Raw genomic sequence first — 22,232 nt, forward strand, 5'->3', positions numbered from 1 at the left:
GAAGCGTGAATAAGGCAAGCATGTGGGATCTGGCTGAAAATAGCAGTAAAAACTGTTATGTCTCCTTTTCTTCACTTGCTCAGCTTGAATATCACTCCCAGCACTGACTCCTCTCAATAGGGTGTAAATGCAGAATAACTGCACAAGTAACTTTGGTCTTACATTGTTACTCACTGGCCATGACTGTCAGTCCCTTGTCACGTTTTGTAGTCTTATTGATCTTTCAGTATTTGAAGAGCTTGGAGAAAGAGTGGCTTTTTCTTTTCTAGGCATGAACAATTCTGTCAGATGAATCATATAAATATTTGCTTTTTGATAAACCAAATCCATGAGATGCAAGGCTTTGTAAGACGCAGTATTTACTAACATAAATTAACTGATAATAAAAAAGAAGAATGTAAACTTCTTCTGTGAGAACAAGCTGATTATTTCATTGCAAGTAACGCTTTTTGTTCATTTTTTCTTCCTCCAAAGTCTGTGACAGCTGATTGAATGACACTTTTCCTTTGCATGGTACATTAGGGCTCCTGCAGCTGAACCACGGGATATCAAGGTGTGAGCAGGGGTGAAACTGAGGAGTAGTGAGCGATCTGTCCTCACCACTTGCATGTCTATTGCTCACACAAACAGTTTGACAGTTGCCAGCTCTGTGCTGTTCCAGCCACCTCCTTTTCCTGCAGGGATCTTTAACCTGGCCAGGTTACAACACTTCTGTGCCTGGTGATGGAAACAAAGCGGCTATATCATACCTGGGAACTGTGCACTAAGCTTAAACTGACCTTAAATTTACAGGGTTTGTGAAGGCAGATTAGTAGAAGGTTGATTAGTAGAAAAGCAGGTGCAAGTCCTCCAGATTCAGGGTAAATTTACAAATGCATGTCACCTGCGCAGTTACGTTTGCATCACAATGTAGCAGTCACTCGATAGTGCTTATCACTGTGATAAAGCATGTACAGCAGGGAATGAGAAACACAGCCTGCAGGCACCACTGCTGGGGAAGGATGGGGGAGAGAAACACAGTGTGATAGTTATGGCTAAAGCCAGTACAGACATTGGGCAAATGTCACTATTCCTGTAAAAGTGTGCAATGGGATCTTTATACACCCATTATTCAGAGTTTTACAGTTCTAGAAACACAGACACCATTGCATGTTATGCTAGGCAGGATTCTACCCGAGGTGAAAGATCATTTACTGAACCACTGACAGACACTGCTATATTGTTTCTTACACACCAGTGTTGGCTTCAAAAATTTTCACCACAGCCCTCTAGTGATGTGGGCCAGGACATGGATGGAGTAAAGTGCCTTTGCAGTAATGCACTGCAATCAGACAGAAATTTGACAAGAGGCTGGAAAATATTTTTCCAGCAATAGGACTGATTAGGCATTCACAGCTAGAGCTGAAGCACTGTAGAAATGCAAATAGATTTGTTCTCTATAATGGCAGCAATTACTGCTTTGCTTCATCCTATAGCTGGATCAAAACAGAGAGAAAAGGACTGACATTTCTGTGCAGTAGTATTTCTCCTTCATTCTTTCCATACTCCTAGATTTTTAGGTATACTGGACAAAGTACCCAAGAATGCACTGCAGAGTAGCCTTTTAGGGATGGAATAATGAGCTCTACAGTCTAATAGCTCTTTTATTGCTCTAATTTCTGTGCCTCTCTGATTGACTCCTTCATTTCATCACTTCAAAGATCAGAGAAAGATTATATTCCAAAATGAGCAAGGCTGAAGAACATTCCCTTCTTGGGAGGACACTGATTCAAATTAACTGATTCTACATCACTGAGCATTGCTCACTATGAACTCTGGTAACTTTTGAGTTTGATTTTATGCAACAGCTGTAGCCAAATTTGTTTAACACTGTATTGGGTTTGCACGGCAGAGTTTTGGTAGTGGGGGAGGCTAGAGGGGTGGCTTCTCTGAGAAGCTGCCAGAAGCTTCCCCTGTGTCTGATGGAGCCAATGCCAGCTGGTCCCCAGATGGACCAGCCACTGGCCAAGGCTGAACTCATGCAATGGTGGCAGCGACTCTAGGATAAAGTACTTCAGAGGCAGAAAAAAACCTCTGCAGATGGAGACAGGAGGGAGGATATGTGAGACAAACAGCCCTGCAGACACCAGGGTCAATGGAAGAGGGGGATGAGGTGCTCCAGGTGCCAGAGCAGAGATTCCCCTGCAGCCCATGGTCAGACCATGATGAGGCAGCTGTGCCCCTGCAGCCCATACAGGTCCATGTTGGAGCAGAGATCCACCTGCAGCCCCTGGAGGACCTCATGTCAGAGCAGGTGGATGCCCAAAGGATGCTGTGACCCCTTGGGAAGTGCGTGCTGAAGCAGGGCAAGCGTGTGGGGAGTCCTCCCCCTGAGGAGGAAGGAGCAGCAGAGATTAGGTGTGATGGACTGACCACAATCCCCATTCCCCACCCCGCTGTGCAGCCAAGGGATGGAGGGAGAGAACTCATGAGTAGTTAAGCCAGGGAAGAAGAGAAGGGTTTCATTTCTCATTATCCTACTCTGATTTGATTGATAATAAATTAAGCTAATTTCCTCAAGTTGTGTCTGTTTTGCTCATGACAGCAATTGGTGAGTGATCTCTCCTTACCCTTATCTTGACCTGAGAGCCTTTCATTGTATTTTCTCTCCCCTGTCCAGCTGAGCAGGGCAGAGACAGAGTGGCTTTGGTGGGCACCTGGCACTCAGCCAGGGTCAATCCACCATAGAAGCATTTTCACACAGTGTCTATTCAGGCCTCACTGTAATCTGTAAATTGCAGAAATATTTTTTCCCCTTTAATCTCATACGGAAAACTGATTACTCAAAATGTTTGCCAGCAGCAGTTTGTTCAATAGGTTGAACCACAGGTCATCAGATACTGTGCATGTCACATTACAGAAGCCTTTCTCCTTTCTTAATTCAGCCTGGGCCTCCACATACGGAAAAAAATTTCAAGACTATTCACAAAAGTAACAAGTGCTTCAGAAATAAGTTAACATTATTGTTTTAGGCTGCCTGTTGGTATACCTCCAAATAATTAAGTTAATAAGTATTTCTAGAATTTCTTGACAAAATTTTAAAAACTGGCCTTAAGATCTCTATTTCCTTCAGTTTGGGGTTCTTGCTGTGTTAACTTTATATTATACTTTCTATATTACATTTCAGGGTTTTTTTACATACGCATATTTCTTTTTCTCACTGCAATCTCTCATGTACAATAATCATGGGTCTATGGGAGCACTGAAAGAGGTGTTACAGAATTGCTCGCACTTCCCAAACTGAAAGCACCAGTTGCTTGGGCTGTACAGGGAGACAACGATGCCAATGTTTTCTCTAGTAACTGAATGTACAGGGAAAGCCAAATGGAATACGAGAGACAAGACAGAGGAGTGCAGCAGAGCAGCTAAGCAATAGCACGAGCAACAGGGGGTCAGGGAATACAACTCGATCCCACAGCCAGTGTGGGGCAGCCCCAGCGTGGGCAGTGCCTGTGGGATCCAGGTCTGGCCACAGACCTTGGGGGAGCCCCTGGCACCCCGACCCCATGTGGCTGTGCTTTGACAGCCCTGCAGCTGGGATGAGACAGGATCTCCAAAGGAGGGGCAGCATCCTGAACAAAAGCTTCTGGTCTGTCACTACCATGCAGCAGCATATGACTTGAGCCAGCATATGGAGTCCCCTAGGATGGATTCTTCCCAATTTTCCCTCTCTTCCCTCTCTTCCCTATCTTGTTGCAACTTGAGCCTGAAGAATACCTGTGCCTTGTTTGTCCTAGAAAGACTGTTTGTACCTGCTTTTGCTGATTGAAAATATTCAATCTGAAATTAATTTTAGAGTGTTAGAACTTCTAAAGGATAAAAAAACTGATCCCGGAGCTCCATTTACATTCACCAAAGCCTGAGTCTATTCGGTAGCATAGAAAGCAGAACTGCCTGCAACACCTCGCCAGGAGAAAAAGCACAGATGAAAGGAGGAATCACAGCACTAAGGATTTTACATTTCCATTGCACTTTGATGTTCAGCTCTTGCTCCCCTCCCTCCCTGAAGCAAGCTAACACCATGGTGTGTGACTACTTGCTTCTAAGTGGTTGAATCTGCCTCCAGGCACTCTCCTCCTAGTCTTCCTTGCTACATTTGAAAGATCATCTGCCTCCCCAGCATCTGCTCATGACTGATGACGATCAATGCTAAAGGGAGAGAAAGGGCATCCCAATGGCAATTTTATCCACTGGAAATCGTACACAAGGCTTTCAAAATGGGCCAGCAAGAGGAAATTAAGAATAGGTTAGACTGTAATGATCAAACAGATCAAAGAAGTGAGAGAAACAGGGGAAAGCAACTCAGACATCTTTTTAGAGGCAGAAAGCCCTGCAGGAAAGGAAGTATGAAGGCACAAATATCTCAGCACAGCATCTTGGCACTGCACTGTTACAATTCCCTTGAGACAGCACAGCTTATATAGTATCACTATGGAAAGAAGAAAGTATTCCAGTAGGGATATTTGCTGAATAATACAGCAGTGTTTCCATCCCCAACATGTTAAAAACCCACTAAGAGATATATAATCATTTCTTAAACAAGATTTTTATTAAATGACGTAGTTTGTATTCTTTCGATTGTTCAGCTTTTAGTTTGCATCTGGATCATGTTTTCCGTTTTTTTGTCATTATGAGACACTAAAAAATTAATTGAAGATGATGTTTTTGTACAACAAGAATATCCTCAAGAGTAGCACTGTAATTAAATTATCAAAGATAACAAGGTTTGCAAATAAACCCAGGTTTGATAACACAGAGGTGTGGCACTCCACTGAAAAGTGTTGCCAGGCTTCATCCATCTGTCCTGGCTGTTATGGAAGGTTTTTGTCCTTGTAACACAATGGGGGTAGTTCTTGCTGAAAAGAGATACGTAGGCAGCTTGAATAATTAATTCTTTCAAAGCAGAAGCCACACAGGGGCCAGTACCTAATGAATAGAGGAAGAACACGGAGGGGAAAGAGTTTTGAACAGTGTGGCTAAGGACACCTTGTTTACAGCCCATGACAAACTCTCCTCAAGGTGTGACATTTCTTTCTCCTTGGCAGAAAAGCCCTTCCTGAGGCTCTGTAATCAGGTGGAATATTGTCTGAGAAGCTTCGTGGAACTGTCTGTCCCTCGTAAAGCATTTGTGGGCAATTATTGGGAAACATGTTAAACTCCTACCAATGTGCTCTACTGATGTGGAAGCAGTCTGCCTGGATGCTCCACAGCTTTCCCAGGTCAACTTAATGGAAAAACAGCCTGCTTTAAACAACCTATGGGAAAAATTGAGACACAGTTGAGAAGTAATGTTGCTCCTTTGCTACATGCATCACACATGCTACTGGCCAGACTGTGGTGAGAGGGACACTGTGTCACTTGGGGACACTTGTGTCAGACCAATTCCTAATTATATAAATTTCTTGTCATAGTGGAGTACCTGAACAGGACCACCTACTGCCTGTCTGAGAACAACTGCTATTGCCCTATAGTACTGTGAGTACATTGCAAGTCACTATGTCATTGATTAATGGTTTTCAATTTTATCTATCTATATCTATCTATATCTATATATATCTCATCCTTGCCATACAGAAAAACTATACAGAGCATCCACACCCCTGAAGAGACAATTTTGGGGAGAGGAAGTTAATTTATGTTACTTTATGTGTCTTGGCTCACTGGGAAAACACAGCAAAATTTATGTGCTTACAATTATCATTAGATCTTCATTTTTGGCAGGTTTAGCTACTACTTTCACTTCCCATTTATTTTTAAGTGAGTTGTGTGTTTGTGAATGCACGAGTTTGATGGCTCCAAAGACAGAGAGCATCTGTTTGCCTGTAAAGGAAATATATTTACAACATTCACTTCCACAAACTGCTCCCAAAAGAGCGCTTCAGTTGCACACTTGAGGGCTAACAAGGGGATCAGTAATGTAAAACCCCCGTCATCTTGCCAAGATTACTAATGAGGCTGCAATTTGCCAGTGAGAGGTTGCAACTGTAATGGGGTTTGAAGTCTTTTCCTTTTACTAGGAGGGCATTTTAACAACTAGTTCAGGCTCCTGAGTCACTTCCAGTCTTGCAAGTGTTCCCACAACTGTGCAATTTTGTTAGCAATAACCTCAAATCGTTGTGTCACAACTCCAGTGACTAAGTCCATACTTAGAAAACTAGGTAAAAACAAGACTCGGACATTTAGACAGATTGCACAACAATTTTAGCTAAAAGACTCCCTCTTATCCCCCAAGACACCCCTAGTTTTCATCAGAATTGTTTCATTTACTGTGTTATTCAGAATCCCTGGGTAGATCAGTGTTTGAAGAGTGATGTATAAAGGGTGATGCTTGTTTAGTAACTTGTAGTATTCCCAGTAAAACCCGTGCTCAGCGTTTGAGAAAAGAGAAGTGAGTGTCCTGGCTGCTGCAGACTTTGGAAGCTGCTCTGTCACCGGATCAACAACAGAGCTGACACTGGCCCTTCCCGATTTGGAACTGGAGCGTTGCCTGACCCGTTATCCTGAATCTGGATGCCCCAGACCAGACCCCCCATGCGGACTGGTGCCCCCAGGACTCGCCTAGAGGAGCTCTAAATAGAAACGAGGCACTTGAAAGAAAGTTTTGTTGGAGACAAACCGCAATGTTTCCTTCCCTCATTCAGGTTTTCCCGTAATCCCCATAACCCGGTGCCGGGCCCGCCGTTGCGGGCGGAGCGCGGGTGCCACCCGGTGGCCGCTCCGGGCGCTGCCGGCGCTGGCGGGGCCGTTCCGGGGCCCGCGGCCCCGCCGTGAGGGACCGTGTGCGCCACTCGAGCTGCTCCTCACCGCGGTGCTGGGCGCTGCTGTTAAACACTCACTCCTGGTTGCTGTTTCTCTCGTGGTTTATTTGTATTTTAAAAGTAGTCAGGATGCGGTTTTCCCCCCCTTCTGACGCGTGGGAAGCAAAGCCGGTGGCTCGTGTCTAACAGCTAAAGGAGAACAGCCACGCGAGCTGCCGGTCAAACTGCGTCCAACAGCAAAAGGGACCATTCAATCTGAATGAAACCAGAAGTGAGGCTCTTGCACCGGTCTGCTGGGGGGGAAAATCAGGCATAAATGGTCCTTTGGCCTCAGCTGAGGGCTGCTTTGGAAAGATGCCAAAATGGGATTGGGATTTGGACAGGAAACCAGATCCTGAGTATCTCAATTACACTGGTAAGGCCTGTGGCTCTGGCAGTGCTCATTGGCGCCAGCCTCACCAAGGCTGTTCTGCCCTCCATGATACATGAATTTTTGAGCCATCTGAATGATGATGGCAAAAAAGTGCTTTTTGGTTACTCATGGTTGTACAGGAAATGGTGAAGGACAGCCCAGAGACGGGCAGGGGAGGGGGCTTTGGAGTTGTCTCCCAACTCTGTCACATCTGTAACCTGTCAGCAAGTGCATTTTTCCACATCTAAAGTGAGGTCAATACTCTGCTTCCTAGAAATCAAGCGGAACTTAAAAGGTACTTTAACATCTTTGCAAGAGAAGGTCTATGTAGCAGGTAGCTTAGACAGGTAATATGTTATGCTTAAGCACAAACTGTGGATTCCTGTGTGGGCTAGATAAGACAACATTCATAGGAAGATTACTGAAAGCTGGTTAAATCAAGTCACCCACTTTGGAAGGACTTGGAAGGTGGCAAACCCACCTTCTTGCTGGGCTCAGAGAGTAATAAACATTGGTTTGAAATCCAGCTGGCACTTGGATACTAATGCTGTTCCTTAGAGACGGACACTAAGGTGTATTCAAAACATGACCAGCAGGCTCCAAGTAACCTGCTCTAACTTGTTTTCGTCAGGGGATTGGATCTGAAGGTCAATTCCACCCCAAATTATTTGATGACAAAAGAGTGGTGAAGAGCAATCTCACTCAGAATACTATCCTAAGGGAGAGAAGCTGAAACCAGTTCATCACATCCCAATGAACAATGGAGGGCAACTGCATAAACCAGATGACATGATTTGCAAGAGAACTGAAAGCATCAGATCAGTTCCGCTGCTTTCCTAATTTCATTTTATGATACTTATGTTCCATAGAGATTGCATAAACATGCACTCTTTCTCCTCCCAAAATAAATTAGGATTATTCTCAGGGAATACATCTAACGGTTTCATGTGCAGTCTCACTTGGGTTAAATAAAACAGGTAAACAGAACTCTGAAAATAATCTCTACTCCTCAGCAAAATGAGTTTTGTTTTCATCACTGAGTGGGTAGTAAGGATGGGTGAAAGAAAGGTGAGCAATTAAAAAAAGAAAAATTTGTTTTTCCTTTTCAGTCTGAGGAATAGCAATCTTCTCATACAGCAGCAGGCTATGGAAAGGCAATGCTGACACAGCCTCTGGGTCAGTCAGTGTACCTACACGTGACCTTAAAATTCTTATTGCAGAAGTTTCACTATTAGTCATTGTCTTTTTACAGATCAAGTGGGTTTTTTTACCAGTGAAATCATACTGCTCAAAATTTGCTACGTGCACATAAATACCCCACAAAAGATAAAAGCACCCATGCTCCCAATAACAGAGAGGTCAAAAAGGGGTAGAAATTGTGGTCTTTTAATTTCAATTTTGGTTGCTGCTAAGCTTCAGGGGGAGAGTGGTTAACTGGGGAGAGGTGGTGTTGCACAGAGGAAGGAAGTGCCCAATCAGTTTATTACAGAAATGAAAGTGATATTTCCTTTTATTGCAGATTCCATATTTCAACAAAAGGTGATGACAAAGAAAAACCTCCTGGAAGCTAACTGTTGGATATGGGATGATGGAGACCAAGATAATTGAATCAACAGAAAAAGTGGTAGAAAAGTTGAAAGTAGAAAATGGCTGAAAGGGATGGGCTGGGGGCAGCACATGTTCTGCTGTAAGATATGTTATTTATAGCACATGTTCTGCTGTAAGATATGTTATTTATAGCAACACAGAATTGTAGACTAATTTATGTTAGAAGGGACCACAGGTTGTCTCTAGTCCAAATTCCTCCTCAAGGCAGAGTCTGCTATGAGACCAAACCAGAGTGCTCAGAGCTTTAGCCGTTTAGGTCTTGAAAACCTCCAAGGATTGAGATTGTATACCCAGCATCTCTGGACAATCTGTTCCAATGCTTGGCTGTCCTCATCATGAAAAAGTTTTTGCTTATATCAAGTCATAGTTTTTTTAAGTTACAATTTATGTCTCTCAGTTTTGTCCTCTCACCATGCACTACTGTGCAAAGCCTGGCTTTGCTTTCTTGATAATCTCCCCTGGAAGCCCCTCTTACTTAGGCTAAATGAGCTCAGTTTCTTCAGTTTCTTCTTTATAGGGCAAATGTCCCAGCCCTTATCCATCTTGGTGGCCACCCACTGAACTTGCTGCAATTTATCATCACAGTCAAGTGTATGGAATATGGAATCAAATGTAATGGACTTCTCAGACAATGAGTATTCAGAAGAGAGCCAAGACTGGAGAAACATTTAGATGATTCATTGTCATCTTAATACTCAGGAACAACCAGGAGCTGAAGAAAAGCTTTGTATACTATTTAAATGTCATCTATCTGCTCTATTCTGTGGAGAATCTGGTTACTTGATCAGACCAGCTTTTGTAGGTTTTGTCCCCACTGAGTGTAGGATCTGTCCCAGGGCCATCATGAAAACCTGTGTTTTTACAGAACATTTCAGCCTAATAGCAGTTGTGCTCTGTAAAAGATTTGTCAGATGCAAGTGCACTATTTGATCAACTGGCTCAGAAGAGGGATATGCAAAACGGTGGTGGGTGGGAGAAAAAAGCATCTTTTGAGTTGACATATTATGAAATATTCAAGGTAACAGGTAGGAGAGCTGCATCACCCACTCTATTCCTGCTCCAACGAGCTACTGCCTGTACACTTCCAAATCTTGCTCAGCATTTTATCTAACAGTAATCCCCCCAGTTTGAAGAGACTAAAGGCAGCTCCATGCTACTGAAGTAGAATAGGTTTTTCCTCCTCTGTTTTAAATTTCTCTTACACCTTCCACAGTGAAACAGCTCAAAGGACTTTTCAACCAATCCACAAGTTCCCGTGCTCATGACAGAGGTCACATTGTTGCCCATTTTGATTCAGAAGGAAAGGTGGCCTGGCTCACTACCTGGCAAAGCCATACAGGTGTGTAGGGCCTGGAGCAATGCACAGCATGGGCTGAAGGGGACATACCCTCCTCAGTCATAGGCTTGGTGTGCAGGTTTCTCATGCAGTGTGGAAAAATATCTGTATGAGATGGAAAATGAACTAATCACAGTCAATGTACCTCCTTCTCCTTCTGTTTTCATCTCCTCTGTAGCCTGGAATTTTTCTGGGAAGATCGTATGTACTGAGAAAGGCAGTGGATGTCAGGATAAGGGGCCATAAGGGATGCATATTTTCCATTTCACCTGCTCTGTAAAGATGTTTTCCCTGAAAGTCAATATAGAGACTGTGAAAGCAGTCTTGCAAACTTGAGACTTCCAAATGATGCTGCAGCCAAGGAAGCTGTTGTACAGGTGTAGGAGTGATCTATAGCCAGAGAAATAAGTGATGGCAGTCTTTGGAGACCACACTGGGTGTCAATTCTTAAAGGATCCATGAATATCAGGGAGAAGACATTAGGAGATCTATCCAAAAGTATTAATTCCTGCAGTAAAAGCTTTGGCTTTCAAGGCAGCTGGGAAGACAGTTTGCAAAAAAACCCCACAAAACCAAACAAAAACCCCACAAAAAAACTCGTCCCTCCAGGGTGGGTTTCTTCTTGGGAAATATCTGGACTTGAGGGTTTTGGCTGTTTTGCAACAAATGCTGTTCTCATGTTTTTCAGAAGAGTGCATAATTTAAATTTTTTGATGGGTTCCTGGAGAACCTACTGAGTATCAAATACCAAATTAAGCAGCCTTTTTATTTTAGATGAATCTCCTGCTGTTCCAGGTTCTGCTTGTCTCTGCAGCCCCACACCTTTGGTGTTCCCTGTAATATATTTCTTTCAAAATCCATAGTATGCTGAGGAGTTCTTCTGGACGATACAAATAATTACACCCTGCTGCTCACCACATCTGTTTATGAGAAGAAAAACTGTTTTCTGCTTGATCAGCTTTGCTGCAGTAAACAATGTCAGATGTTTATTGCGAAATAGCTACAAATTCTGACTGAACTTTCAGCAACACATACTTGAAGGCATCAAAGTACTCTTGGAAGAACTTTTCACTCTGTGTGGGTGTTAGTGGTCTGGGAAACACTATTTTATATCAGTCTTGATTTAACCCAGCTTCTTATCCACAATTTCACAAGTCATACAAATAGAAGGCTTTTTTTTTTTTAATACTTTATAACTTCTAGAACTGCTAGAACTCTCTGAGAGTTATGGCTATGAGGAAGCCTTTTCCCTCTTTACTCCCTGTGCAGAATCCCCCAAACGAGGTATCACAGTGGGTGCATATTTTCAAGCTTCTCTAAACTCATACTTTACTAACCCATTTTGGATTCACTACACACCTTTAAACACAAGTGATAAATAGGAATTACCCCTTGCAACTGCAGCTATGAGTTGCAGGTGGCAACTCCACAGACTGCAACAGAATGATCTTAGATTTGGACTGACCAAAGAATCAAAGCTACTGAGTTGGGAAACTGAGCTGCACATGGATAACTAAACACCAGCTCTTTTCCTGCTGGAAAACTCATTGTTAGGCTGCCTTCTTTGGAGGACCCTGGAGAGACTTAGCTTGGTTTTTCAGCTAAATCATCTCCGTTGAGTTTCCTCAAGTCAATGCAAAACTGGGGCAATACTGACTGACAGAAAATGCCTGCATTCACTCCAGGATGGGACACGAAAGCAGCCCAACCCCCCAAAAAGGGTACCAACACAGGCCCTCTACCCTTACAAACACAGGCACTGTACTCTTCAAATCAATGTCTGCTTACTAGTTTTGTCTTTATTTCCACTCTTAGGCTGAATATCAGCTTCAAAAGAGCATTAGAAATTATTGAAGCCAGACATCTGATGTTCCAAGGGTTTTACTATGGAGGAGGGAAAATGGTCTATATATAATTTTTCCCTATTTCTCCCTCAGTTAATTTCTACAGCACCAAGATACATTAACACTCCCCCTCACCAGTTTGTATTTGTACCAAGAATAAAGCTTTTATTCTTGCCTATGGGGAGGTTAAGCATTTGCTATTTACGGGTGGTGTGTGGAGGAAAGATGGACCTAGGTTTTTTTTATCATTTGATGGGAACATGCAGTAGAAAACAGTATTTTAATCAGAAAAAAAATACTACTTTCTTTGAACATGAACTGAGTCTATATTATTACAGAAGTTATCATCTGGAAAGGCAAGAGCTGAGCTGGTGTAGCAACAGACGATCCTTGTAAAGGTATTTGCTTAGTTTAAGGAGAGCTCTGTAACTGAGAGATTTTTTTTCCTGTTACCCTTAACCTGGCCCCATTTTCCCTTGCAGAAACAGTTCCAAAATCCAGAAGAATCCCACAGCACTACACAGTAAATTCAAGCCAAACAACATTTGGCTTTGCTCTGCTGAAGCACACAGCTACAAGTGTTTTGTTTCCAAGTTGTAAAGTCTATCCCTAGCCCTCCAGTGAGAAAGAACAGTCAGATTATAAACTCAGGACTGTTCCACATCAGCAGATCCCATTTGTATATTCCATTGAGCTCCCAACAGAAAGTAATAAACACACTGATAACCTAACTAAACCTCCATCTAGCCTTTGCCAAACTATCAAAGGATCTATGAAAATAAAAAGGAATCCCCAGCCGTGCTCAGTAACCACAACTATTGCCTGCTGAACCTCTCAGGTGTGCACTGCCTGCTCCATGCTCAGGGAGAGGTAGAACCTGTGTCAACACTATAGCTGTACATCCCCAGCCCCACCCCATGTTCCTAGGAGGCCACAGCAAGCGACTTGTAGGTGAGAAGGTGGCTGTAAAACAAGCTGACATTTCTAGGAAGAAATGAATACACCACGCACACATACAAAATGTTACACTTTTGTTTGATTGTTTGTTTTGAAAGACTGTTTTCTACTAAAAATTTTTAATTGTAAATAGTCTTTTTTTAGTGGTATGCCAGTGGAAGGAATTTGTCTCCTAACTTTTAGAATTGTATTTGTATAAGTATAATGATGAGAGAACTAAATCTCTGACTGTACAGTTATGTCAGAATGCATCTTACCCATGTAAACCGTGTAAAGAAAAGTTGAACATTTCTTGCCCTTGCTGCATTTGAGCAACAGTGTTATTAACTCAGCCCAACCCTTTCTCCTTTAGAAGGCACAAAGAGGGGCTGTTAAAACAGTGCAGTTAAGAGTGAAGAAAAATAATTACATCATGTGATGATGGAATCTTGATACCACAGACATTTGAATGGAAAATTTCTACTTTCATAGCAAGGTTATGACGGAACACCCAATTTCATGTCCTTTTTTCCCCCTACAAAAATATCTGGATTCATATTTGATATTCCTTAATATTTCTTTTTCTCTTTTATAAATTTTTACTTATATATGTTCATGTCTGTGTATAGAAACAAAAAACTGTTCTGGTTTTCAAATAAAACCACTTAAGATTCAGTTTTAAAAAGAAGGAATTTAGAAAATATTTATTATACTGTATTACATCCTATTATTATAATCTCACCCTTTAGTGATCATATGCAGAAAGCATTTGAATATTCATTTGTAGAATGGTGAGGAATGGCAAAGGAAAGAATTCTTGAACTGCTTGGGAGAATCAAGTATGATGATGACTTACTCTTTACACTTGAATTTAAATGTCAAAAGAGACTTCTTTCTCCAAAATGTTAGTCACTGCAGTTAAACACAGATGCACAAAGAAATAGTTTGATTCTATGTGGGTTTTTTAATAGGAAGTTCAATTTAAAGCACTGATTACCATGAAACAATCTGATATGCTTATTGTAAAGCAAGTACTCATGTACTCACAGACATACTGGAATTAATCAGGTCAAACTAACTAACTGTTGAAATATGGAGAAGTCTCTCCAGCCAGGGAAGGTTATGCAATCTGAGTAGCTGATATAAACACCAACATCTTTCCCCTTAAAACAGTGATCATCTTGGAATGACTCTCCTTAATACCATTATTATCAGTGGTGTGAATTTCATAACTTCACCTTCTCAAAACTGCAATTACTCTACTTTTTCTGATCCAAACCCCAAAGCTTTTTTCAAGTAAAATTCTCACTGCAGCCACAAAGATAGATCAAACTTAGCCTAAGTTGTCTGCAAATACATTTGTTATTTGAGTTGCACACTTAGAAAGCTTCAAATTCCAGAAAAATCAGGCCTTGCCAAAAGTAGTAGACAGGCTGGAAAAATATGAGTAAGTGACTGCAAACATGCTGCATTCTGAATATCAAAAATGTGGTTTTGCCATTGCAATTCGAGAAAACCCAAGTGAAACCAAATCAAAAATCACAGATAAGGCCAACTTAATGATGCCAGTGCTCCTGTACATAGCCATCTTGGCTCTGGCTGCCACTGAGAATGCTGAAAATCAAGTCAAGATGATTTAAGGGGGGGGAAATGCAAATCTTTCTACGCCCCCTGCCACTCAGTATGTTGCTCTAATAGGCTGTTACCATAGTGTCAAGATTCTTCCAAATACTTGAACACTCTTCCATGATCAAAATTCAAAATATCTGTGATGGATATCAATTCTGGAAGATGCATCCCAGCACAGTTTATTAAAAATAGAATCTAAGGGAAGGGAACACTATTCCTTGCAAAAGTTGAAATTAGGTCCTTCTCCCTGCCTCTGCCTAATATGTAAAAAATAAATTAAGAAAAGGCAAGAGGGGGCAGATGTTAATTTAATTTTTCAGCTGCACAGTTTTCATGTGCTCACTGAGTAGCTTCAGCTCAGTGCTGCTTCAACTTACAATCAGTCATAATGCAGAGCTAATATTAAGGTACATATGGAAAAGATGGAATAACCCTGTGCAACAGTCCCACAGGAGCATGGCTGGCTACATAGGTGTGTGCAGAAAGCCCCTGGAGCCCAGGAGGATATCAAATTGAGCATGAGTCAGAAGTGGATTTCACAACAGCAACTGTGAAGCATAACTGCAAACCACATTGTGTTCATGGAAGCACAGTGAGCAAGACAAGGGAAGCCATTAAGTCTTTGCTGGCACTTGTGAGGTGGCATCTGGAATAGTGTATTTAGTTTTGGACCTCTGATACAGGGAAGACAGATAGGAGACAGTCCAACAGAGAACCACTGAGATAATTTAGGGGCTATAACATATGAGAAGAGGCAGCAGGTGAGCTTTCTCTTGTAACTAGGAGGGGACCTGTCTTCAGGTGGTTATAGACGACCCACCTTCTGAGGGGTGCATAGGGAAAGGATGAGAGGTAAAGGTTACAAGGTGAAGCAAAGGAAATTCCAGTTGGATATACAGAAAAACAGTTGTTGTAGTGAGGGTGGTTAAGACTGGAACATATTTCCCAGAAAGCCAGTGGAAATCACATTCTTGGAGATACTCAGAAGTTGACTGGACAGGGTCCTGAGCACCTGGATTTAAATTTGAAGCCAGTCATGCATTTGTTAGGGGGTTGGACTGCAGACATCCAGACATTGCTTCCAACCTAAATTATTCTCTGAGTCTATGAAACTTGAGTACTCTGCTACAGCAAGACTGCCTGCCCTGTATCAGAGAAAGCCTAAGAGGGTCTTGACCTGTATGGTTTCAGGAATAAAGAGCTGTCTCAGTGATCATCCCACACCATTCTTCAGGAGGCAGGAGGCTGGAACCACTGGCAGAGAAAAGGTCTGTTGAGAGACTGGATCTTATATGATCTTATGTCATACAGACCCAGAGTCAGCTGACTCTTTTTGCTGTGAAGGGAACAATTTCAGCAATTCTGCAAAGGCTTGGAGTGGGGAATTTTTCCTTTTCCTCATGGGATCTCTCTGCATGGATCCTTGCTAGCCAGACTTGGTGCAAAGGGCATAATTTTGCTTTGCTGGGAGAGCTTAGAAATTAGTATAACTTGCCTGTGTGTTAAGTGGCCAAGGACAGTGTTACAGCTAACATGGGGAGCCATTCCTTAGAGCAGTATTTAGCAGAAAGCAATTACATTTCGTCACTGCTTTCACTAAAATAAAGCAATCCCTCTAACTCCTCCTTCCCCTGCCCTCAGTGGGAATATCTGATTATAGCCTTTTCACTCAAATTCTACACAGCTCCTCTTTCTTGAGGCCTTTCACACAAAAGCAAAGACTCGCAAAGAGGAGACAGGCACCATTGTATCAGTGTGTTCCATGGCAACGTTTTAGCACTCTAAGAGTTTGCAGCAATCCAAAGGATGTTTCTGTCCTTTATTAATGATATTTCCCAGCTGTTTCTGGTTGAGAAAGAGAGGTCTGGTCCTTCTTTGTTACAGCCTCCAGGGTTCACACAGGGAGCTCTGTAACTCCCTCAGGCAGGAGGAGCACAGTCCCAGTGCAAGGCTGCAGATACACAGACCCTGAGCCTATGGATATTGAGGTACTGTACTTGTATGTGTTGCACATATATAATAAAAACTAAGCACGTTTAATCATATCTATGCACAAAATATTTGTCCACAGCAATGCAACCTGGAAGTACCTTGGGGTTCTGTCCTTTCTTTTGTAGCAGCAACTGTAGTTCTTCACCCCTTCTCTCTTAGGACATGTTTTTTTTTTAGGACTAATTTTTCATTTCCTTCAGTAAAGTTTTTATATAACCTTTCTTCTTTGTGCACTCAGTATCCCCTTCTTATCCTGACATGTACATTATGCAAACATGCTTCACATTCACATAAGCCCTGCTCTGAATATATTAGTGCCTTCCCTGCAGTGATTCCAGTGGGGTTGTGGGTTTGTACAGAACACTGTGTAAGGCCCAGTTCTTACTCCTCTTTAACTTAAGGTTTCATTTGGATCTTCATCCTTGACTTTGGGCTTGAACTTTGAAGTGCTAGTAGGAACTGTTCCTAACAGGAACTTTCTGTAGTAGATTCTATCTGCATTCATTCTGTTTTAGATAAAATAGCATGGATACAGGAATGAAAGTATTTGGAATATAGGCTAAACTCAATATATTATGTTTCTTTTAACAATTTCATCAAAGCTGGTCTGGCATTTTTCATTTGCAAAGGGCAATGACACATGTCAGAGTCATAAACCAAATGCATGTTTAAAAGGATCACTGGGCTGGACAGTCCTACTGCTTTCCTGCAGTCTCACAGAGCTATTGGTTTACAGGAGAAATGTTCAATAGCTGAGACAAGTGAGAGGAAGCACAGGAAGGGTCCTACTGTGGTCCAGAATCACTGTTACCTCAGTAATGTGCTACCATTCAGCTCAACCCATTGTCAGGATACAGATTTTTTTACTGAATTTATAATTCCAACCTTAGGGGTGATATTTGCCATATAAATGGATATAAAAAGAAACAACTCCATGAGCAGAGGTCGTAGAGAGGTGTGTATTATTGCAAATAAAGACGGGGGAAAATATGAGTGGTGCAGCTGTCCAAGTTGTGATCTTCGAGTTGTGATGAGATGCCATTTCTCAAGGAAAGAAAGATTTCAGAAAGAAAAGTGAGATTAAGCTTTTTCTCTCCAATAGATAGGACACATAGTACAATTCCTCCTGTAGGTACAGATTTGTGTCTGGAATTGAAGGCCTCCTTTCTGCTCAGCCCACAGATGTGCCGTCCCTTTCTTTACGAAAGGGAAGCAGCCACACACAGAGCTTGCACCCCTTAGTTCAGCACAGAAGGTGATCATACTTTGAATGTCGTTTTTCATTGCAGAGGCTAAAGTTTCCTGACATTTGGAGTGAACACAGCTTGCAGAACATTTAATACCACAATGCCTCCGGTGCATTATGCTTACTAAGCTACTTGATTATTACGAATCCAGGCTATCGAGATAGATATGATGGCATACTCATAAAAGAATGGTTTTAAAATCATTGAACTCTAAGTTATAGGTCATTCATGTATTTTACTATCATTAAAATGGCATTAAAGGAGAAAGTTCCATCTCATAATAATGCCAGCGAGGACCTTACACCTTGACGCAGCACATACATCTTTAATATAAAGGAAGGGAAAGACTGACATTAAAAGAATTAACTGCTTCTATAACTTGAAACTGCTATTTTTATGTACAGAATCTGGACCAGTTTTAAATTCAAGCACCCTTACAATACCTGAAATGTTTCCACATATCTTTCCATATCATGCAGAGATATAAATGGCATATTTTAGAGTTCTACAGCCCAGGCCCTCAAATAAGGCCTACAAGATAGGATGTGCTTCCTAGTCTAAAGTCTGAACACCAGAGAGTTCTGTGACTTTTTTCCATTATAATTCTGCACAGTACCAGCAAGATCAAGGCCTTTCAGCAAGACTCACTTACATGCAGCACTGGTGCATCACCTCCCCAGACCATACAGACTGAGCTAGCTCAGCTGTCTCCATAGCACAGAAATGCCAGGTGATGCTCAGGTTAAACTGTGAACAGTGACCTGCTTCCCTCAGTAAGGCTCTGTGCAGGCACAGAGACCCTCTCACTGCAGAATGCAACTCTGGTCATTTATTTTCACCTGCATTAGGAATTTTCCCAGAACATGAGAGCAGAAGTGTCTGTGTGATATTCATAAATATTGTCAAAGACTCAATTTTTTAAGATCCAAAAGGATTTTTAAACGTTTTGTATAAATTTGATTGAGCTATTCAAACTGATAAACAGAATTTTCACATCATGCCAGCTGGAAATATATAATAATCCATTTCTGACTAGCAAATACTTCTTTTAGTTAGGCAAATTTTGAAACAAAATTAGAAATTTTTCATTAAGGAGATATGAAAATAAAACAGGATGTTTTGTCCCTCTGCTTTTCCCCCTTCCTCTTTTTCTGCAGGAGCCATTTATTCACATCCAGGCTAAATTCACACATCGTTCCAGACTGAGGCTTTTCCTGTGATCTTCAACTAAAAAGTTTCACTTAGTCTGTGAAATGACTCCACGGTTTTTAATTACATATATGCTAACCAGGTATCTGTTCCTACTCCCTCTGAGATTTAAAGTCCTTTCTTTTCTGTTGGAGATCTGCTCTTTTCTAGAAGGAATTCTAGTAGCATGGAATTTCACCTGAGATAATGGTTCTGTTTCTCAGGACAGATGGTTACACCTATGGAGTGTGGAAGGCAGCTCATGCTTGCAGCAGTCATAGACCAGAAATGAAGGACACAATTTTCTGAATGCCTGGGACAGTTCTTGGCTATCCAAGAGTTTTGCCTTTTTCCTGATAAGGAATTACTTTATCTGTTACACAAACTGGTAACTATATTGACCGTGCAAGGTCTGCAATTCTTTTTACAGTTTAGCTTTTAATTGAAAAAGATATCAAGCATGCAATAATAGCAGAAGGCATTCACTTACCCTATGACAATGCAGGAGATGGCAGTTCCCAAGAAGGCATAGGTTAAAATCGATCCTAAGTTGCGAAAAAAATGTCTCTGGAGAGAAAAGTTTGAAAAAAAGTCCTTTGTAATACAGTAAATAAAAGAGCTTTCAGTCCAAGATGAAACACTGCATTTAGAAGTGCCATTTGTTACCACACATATCTCAAATATAAGATGGAACAATACAGGCTTGAGTTATTTTGGAAAATACAATTTAAGAAGTTTAATTTTTTTCAATGGGGAATGCCATCAAAGTTCCCTCATTCACGGGTCTGGACAAATGCTTCATGATCATAACTGATGTTCACACTGAAAGTATCTGATCCAAAAGGTATCATGACCCCATCCCTTGAACACACAAAGCCCTGATCAGGCAGTGTATGAAACACAGACAGGCTGCTGCCTGCAGTTCACCACATTCAAAGTGGTTTCTTCTGAAAACAGGAAGGCCCAAGTGTTATAACCCACACAGTCAGATCTTTGCACAGCGGCAGAAAGGGAGCAGAATGAGGCCATGCATCTCTCTTTTTTTTGCCATTCCTGTCAAGTTCTTCCTGTGCAATGTAGTTGTTAACTGGCCCTTTCCTCTGTAAGGCCTGTTGGACTTACAGAGAAGCAGCCACATTCAGTCCCTTTTGTCATATAAAAAAGAGACACATACCTTCTTTAAACTATATCCAGCATGGAATATAATGGGTGGCAGCAGAATATTGAAGAAGATGGAAGGATCAAAGGTCATCTGCCAGAAAGGACAAAAGAGAGGGTAAGGACAAATAAACCAGCATTTAATTTGATAGGATAGGTTCTAATTGTAACTTCTTATCAGAACTGATCTGAGGATCACCTTCAATGTCTGCAGAATTATTCTGAGTTGTTTTCTTGCAAGTATAAATGTGTAGTTCCTTACAGCTTCATGAAGCAGATTATTACTTGAAAAGTATTCCTTCAAGAAGGAAATCAGTCATGTACTACGTTCCAGGGAACACATACAAGCAGTGTTAGCTGTGATAGCAGCTGCACTACCAGGCAACTTGACTGTCCCATGGCTGAATTCCTGCTTCAGACACGGACCTTCCTGCTCAGTTTCAGGACAGACGCATTGGCAGCGTTGTGCCTCAATTCCCCATGTGCAGAAGGGTGATATAAGAAAAGGCCTACACTGGCAAACCCGATGCAATGTTTCCTTTGAAGGAAACCTTTTATAAAATACCCATTAAAATTTTTAAAGTAATGCTAGAATGAGGAAACCAAAAAGTTCCTATTCCAGCTGTTGTCAGTACACTCTTCATATTGGCCTTCAACTTCTGGCACAGAGAAAGGCCAAGGACAACGTTCAGTCATTGCAATTCATTACAAGTAGCTTTCAATAAAATAGAATCTGCTTTAAAACCACAGCATTGCTGGAGAAAAAAATACCTTAATGGACCTGCGTGCTGCTTACTGTTCTGTCATGGGCTGTATTATATCAATACTTTTAAAAGAGGCAGGAGGTAATTAACACAAAGGCTTGCAGCTACTTGTTCAGATGAAGTGATATTTTAAGGCTACAGTATTCTAGAATAATTATTTAGTTTCAAAAGAGTAAGAGTAATTACTTCTGTCTTATTAACAGACAACCTGATTTGATAAACAGGAAGTGAGAGTTGAGACTTTTGTCCATCCTACTTACTTTGAATTAGAAAGCTGAAAAAAGTGAGCTGGCAAATAACCTCCTAAGAACTGTATCTGTGCTGGTACCTTCAGTGAAAACATGACAGAAAAAGATTTGCTTCACTTATTAACTAACAGCCTCAAATGTTTGTTTTGGAATTAATTTAGCAAATATGTAAAAATATCTTTTCCACAGACATCCGAAATCCTGACTGCATGTTTTATTATTCAAAACCCTGTTCTAAAGTATACATGTTTATAAGGCATGGCACAATCTATTCTCTGTGATAAATGCAATACATAAATGCTTTTACTGCACTCAAAAGGGAATTGAAGTTGTACAAAACTGAGGGAATGGTGTGATCATGCTTTCTGCTTTTTACAGTAGTGCTTTTGCCAGTCAGGAAGGCTGCCAGCAATTGCTATTGTCTCCTAAATATGGCTGAATTTCTCCCCTTTTCCTTTTTTCTTTATTTTCTTTTCAAGAGGGCATTTGCCAGATAATTTTAAAGGGAAAAGAAGTGAAAATCCAGGCAGACTAAGGCCTCTTCAGTAATATAGAGAAACCAGCAATTCACAGTTGAGACTTTTGAGAACCTTCCAGCAAAGTGAGACTATGGAAAGAAAACTGGGCAATCCCCTGTAAGGGCAACAGAATCTTCTGTGTAAGTTAGTGCTCCTCCCTTTTCATAATACAAGTCAGCTCCAGTGTACCAGGTTTGATGAAGATGTTCAAATGGAATGGACGTATGCCCTGGAAACTAAACACACACTTTGGCTCAGATAAAGCTCTTGCAGCCAACTAGCAGGAAAATGGATGAAGATTCAGCAAAACCTGATTAGTCTGACTGCCACAGTGTTTTCCTGTCTCCACCCACCACAGCTCTAACAGTCCTTGACAGTCTAGTTCTTTCTGAGAAGGGCAAGTCCAGCAGTCACAGCAGACAGACACACAGTAGTGCTGCATCAGCAAGAAATTTGAGCAGATGGTTATGTCCTAATTCTGCTGATCTTCCCAGTGTACATTCTAAGCATAACTTAAAAGTTGTTATAACGATAACCACTGTAGTATATAGGAAC

General features: G+C 41.5%; 1 protein-coding gene and 1 long non-coding RNA gene across 7 annotated transcripts in view; one reads left to right on the forward strand and one right to left on the reverse strand.

Moving 5' to 3' along the window:
• Nucleotides 1-22,232, reverse strand: part of SLC9A9 (solute carrier family 9 member A9) — a 186,363-nt gene that overhangs the window by 154,676 nt on the left and 9,455 nt on the right. Inside the window, exons 3-4 of the mRNA XM_017822413.1 lie at nucleotides 20,164-20,241; nucleotides 19,480-19,556 (exon numbers count right to left, since the gene is read on the reverse strand). Coding sequence (XP_017677902.1) covers nucleotides 19,480-19,556; nucleotides 20,164-20,241 — 155 coding nt within the window. The remainder of the gene's footprint in view (nucleotides 1-19,479; nucleotides 19,557-20,163; nucleotides 20,242-22,232) is intronic.
• On the forward strand, nucleotides 6,802-19,545 carry LOC108500968. Of its 6 annotated transcripts, none has more exons than XR_001876098.1 (7): nucleotides 6,802-7,068; nucleotides 8,729-8,833; nucleotides 10,031-10,156; nucleotides 12,336-12,395; nucleotides 16,447-16,550; nucleotides 18,959-19,092; nucleotides 19,214-19,545. It is a non-coding gene; the product is annotated as an uncharacterized LOC108500968 (long non-coding RNA). The 6 variants fall into 6 exon arrangements; XR_001876096.1 differs by lacking the exon at nucleotides 12,336-12,395 and adding an exon at nucleotides 15,754-15,830; XR_001876099.1 differs by lacking the exon at nucleotides 12,336-12,395 and adding an exon at nucleotides 15,754-15,830 and having other exon boundaries at nucleotides 8,729-8,830.

Source organism: Lepidothrix coronata, unplaced genomic scaffold (assembly GCF_001604755.1).
Source record: "Lepidothrix coronata isolate B3197 unplaced genomic scaffold, Lepidothrix_coronata-1.0 Scaffold97, whole genome shotgun sequence".
Classification (NCBI taxonomy): domain Eukaryota; kingdom Metazoa; phylum Chordata; class Aves; order Passeriformes; family Pipridae; genus Lepidothrix; species Lepidothrix coronata.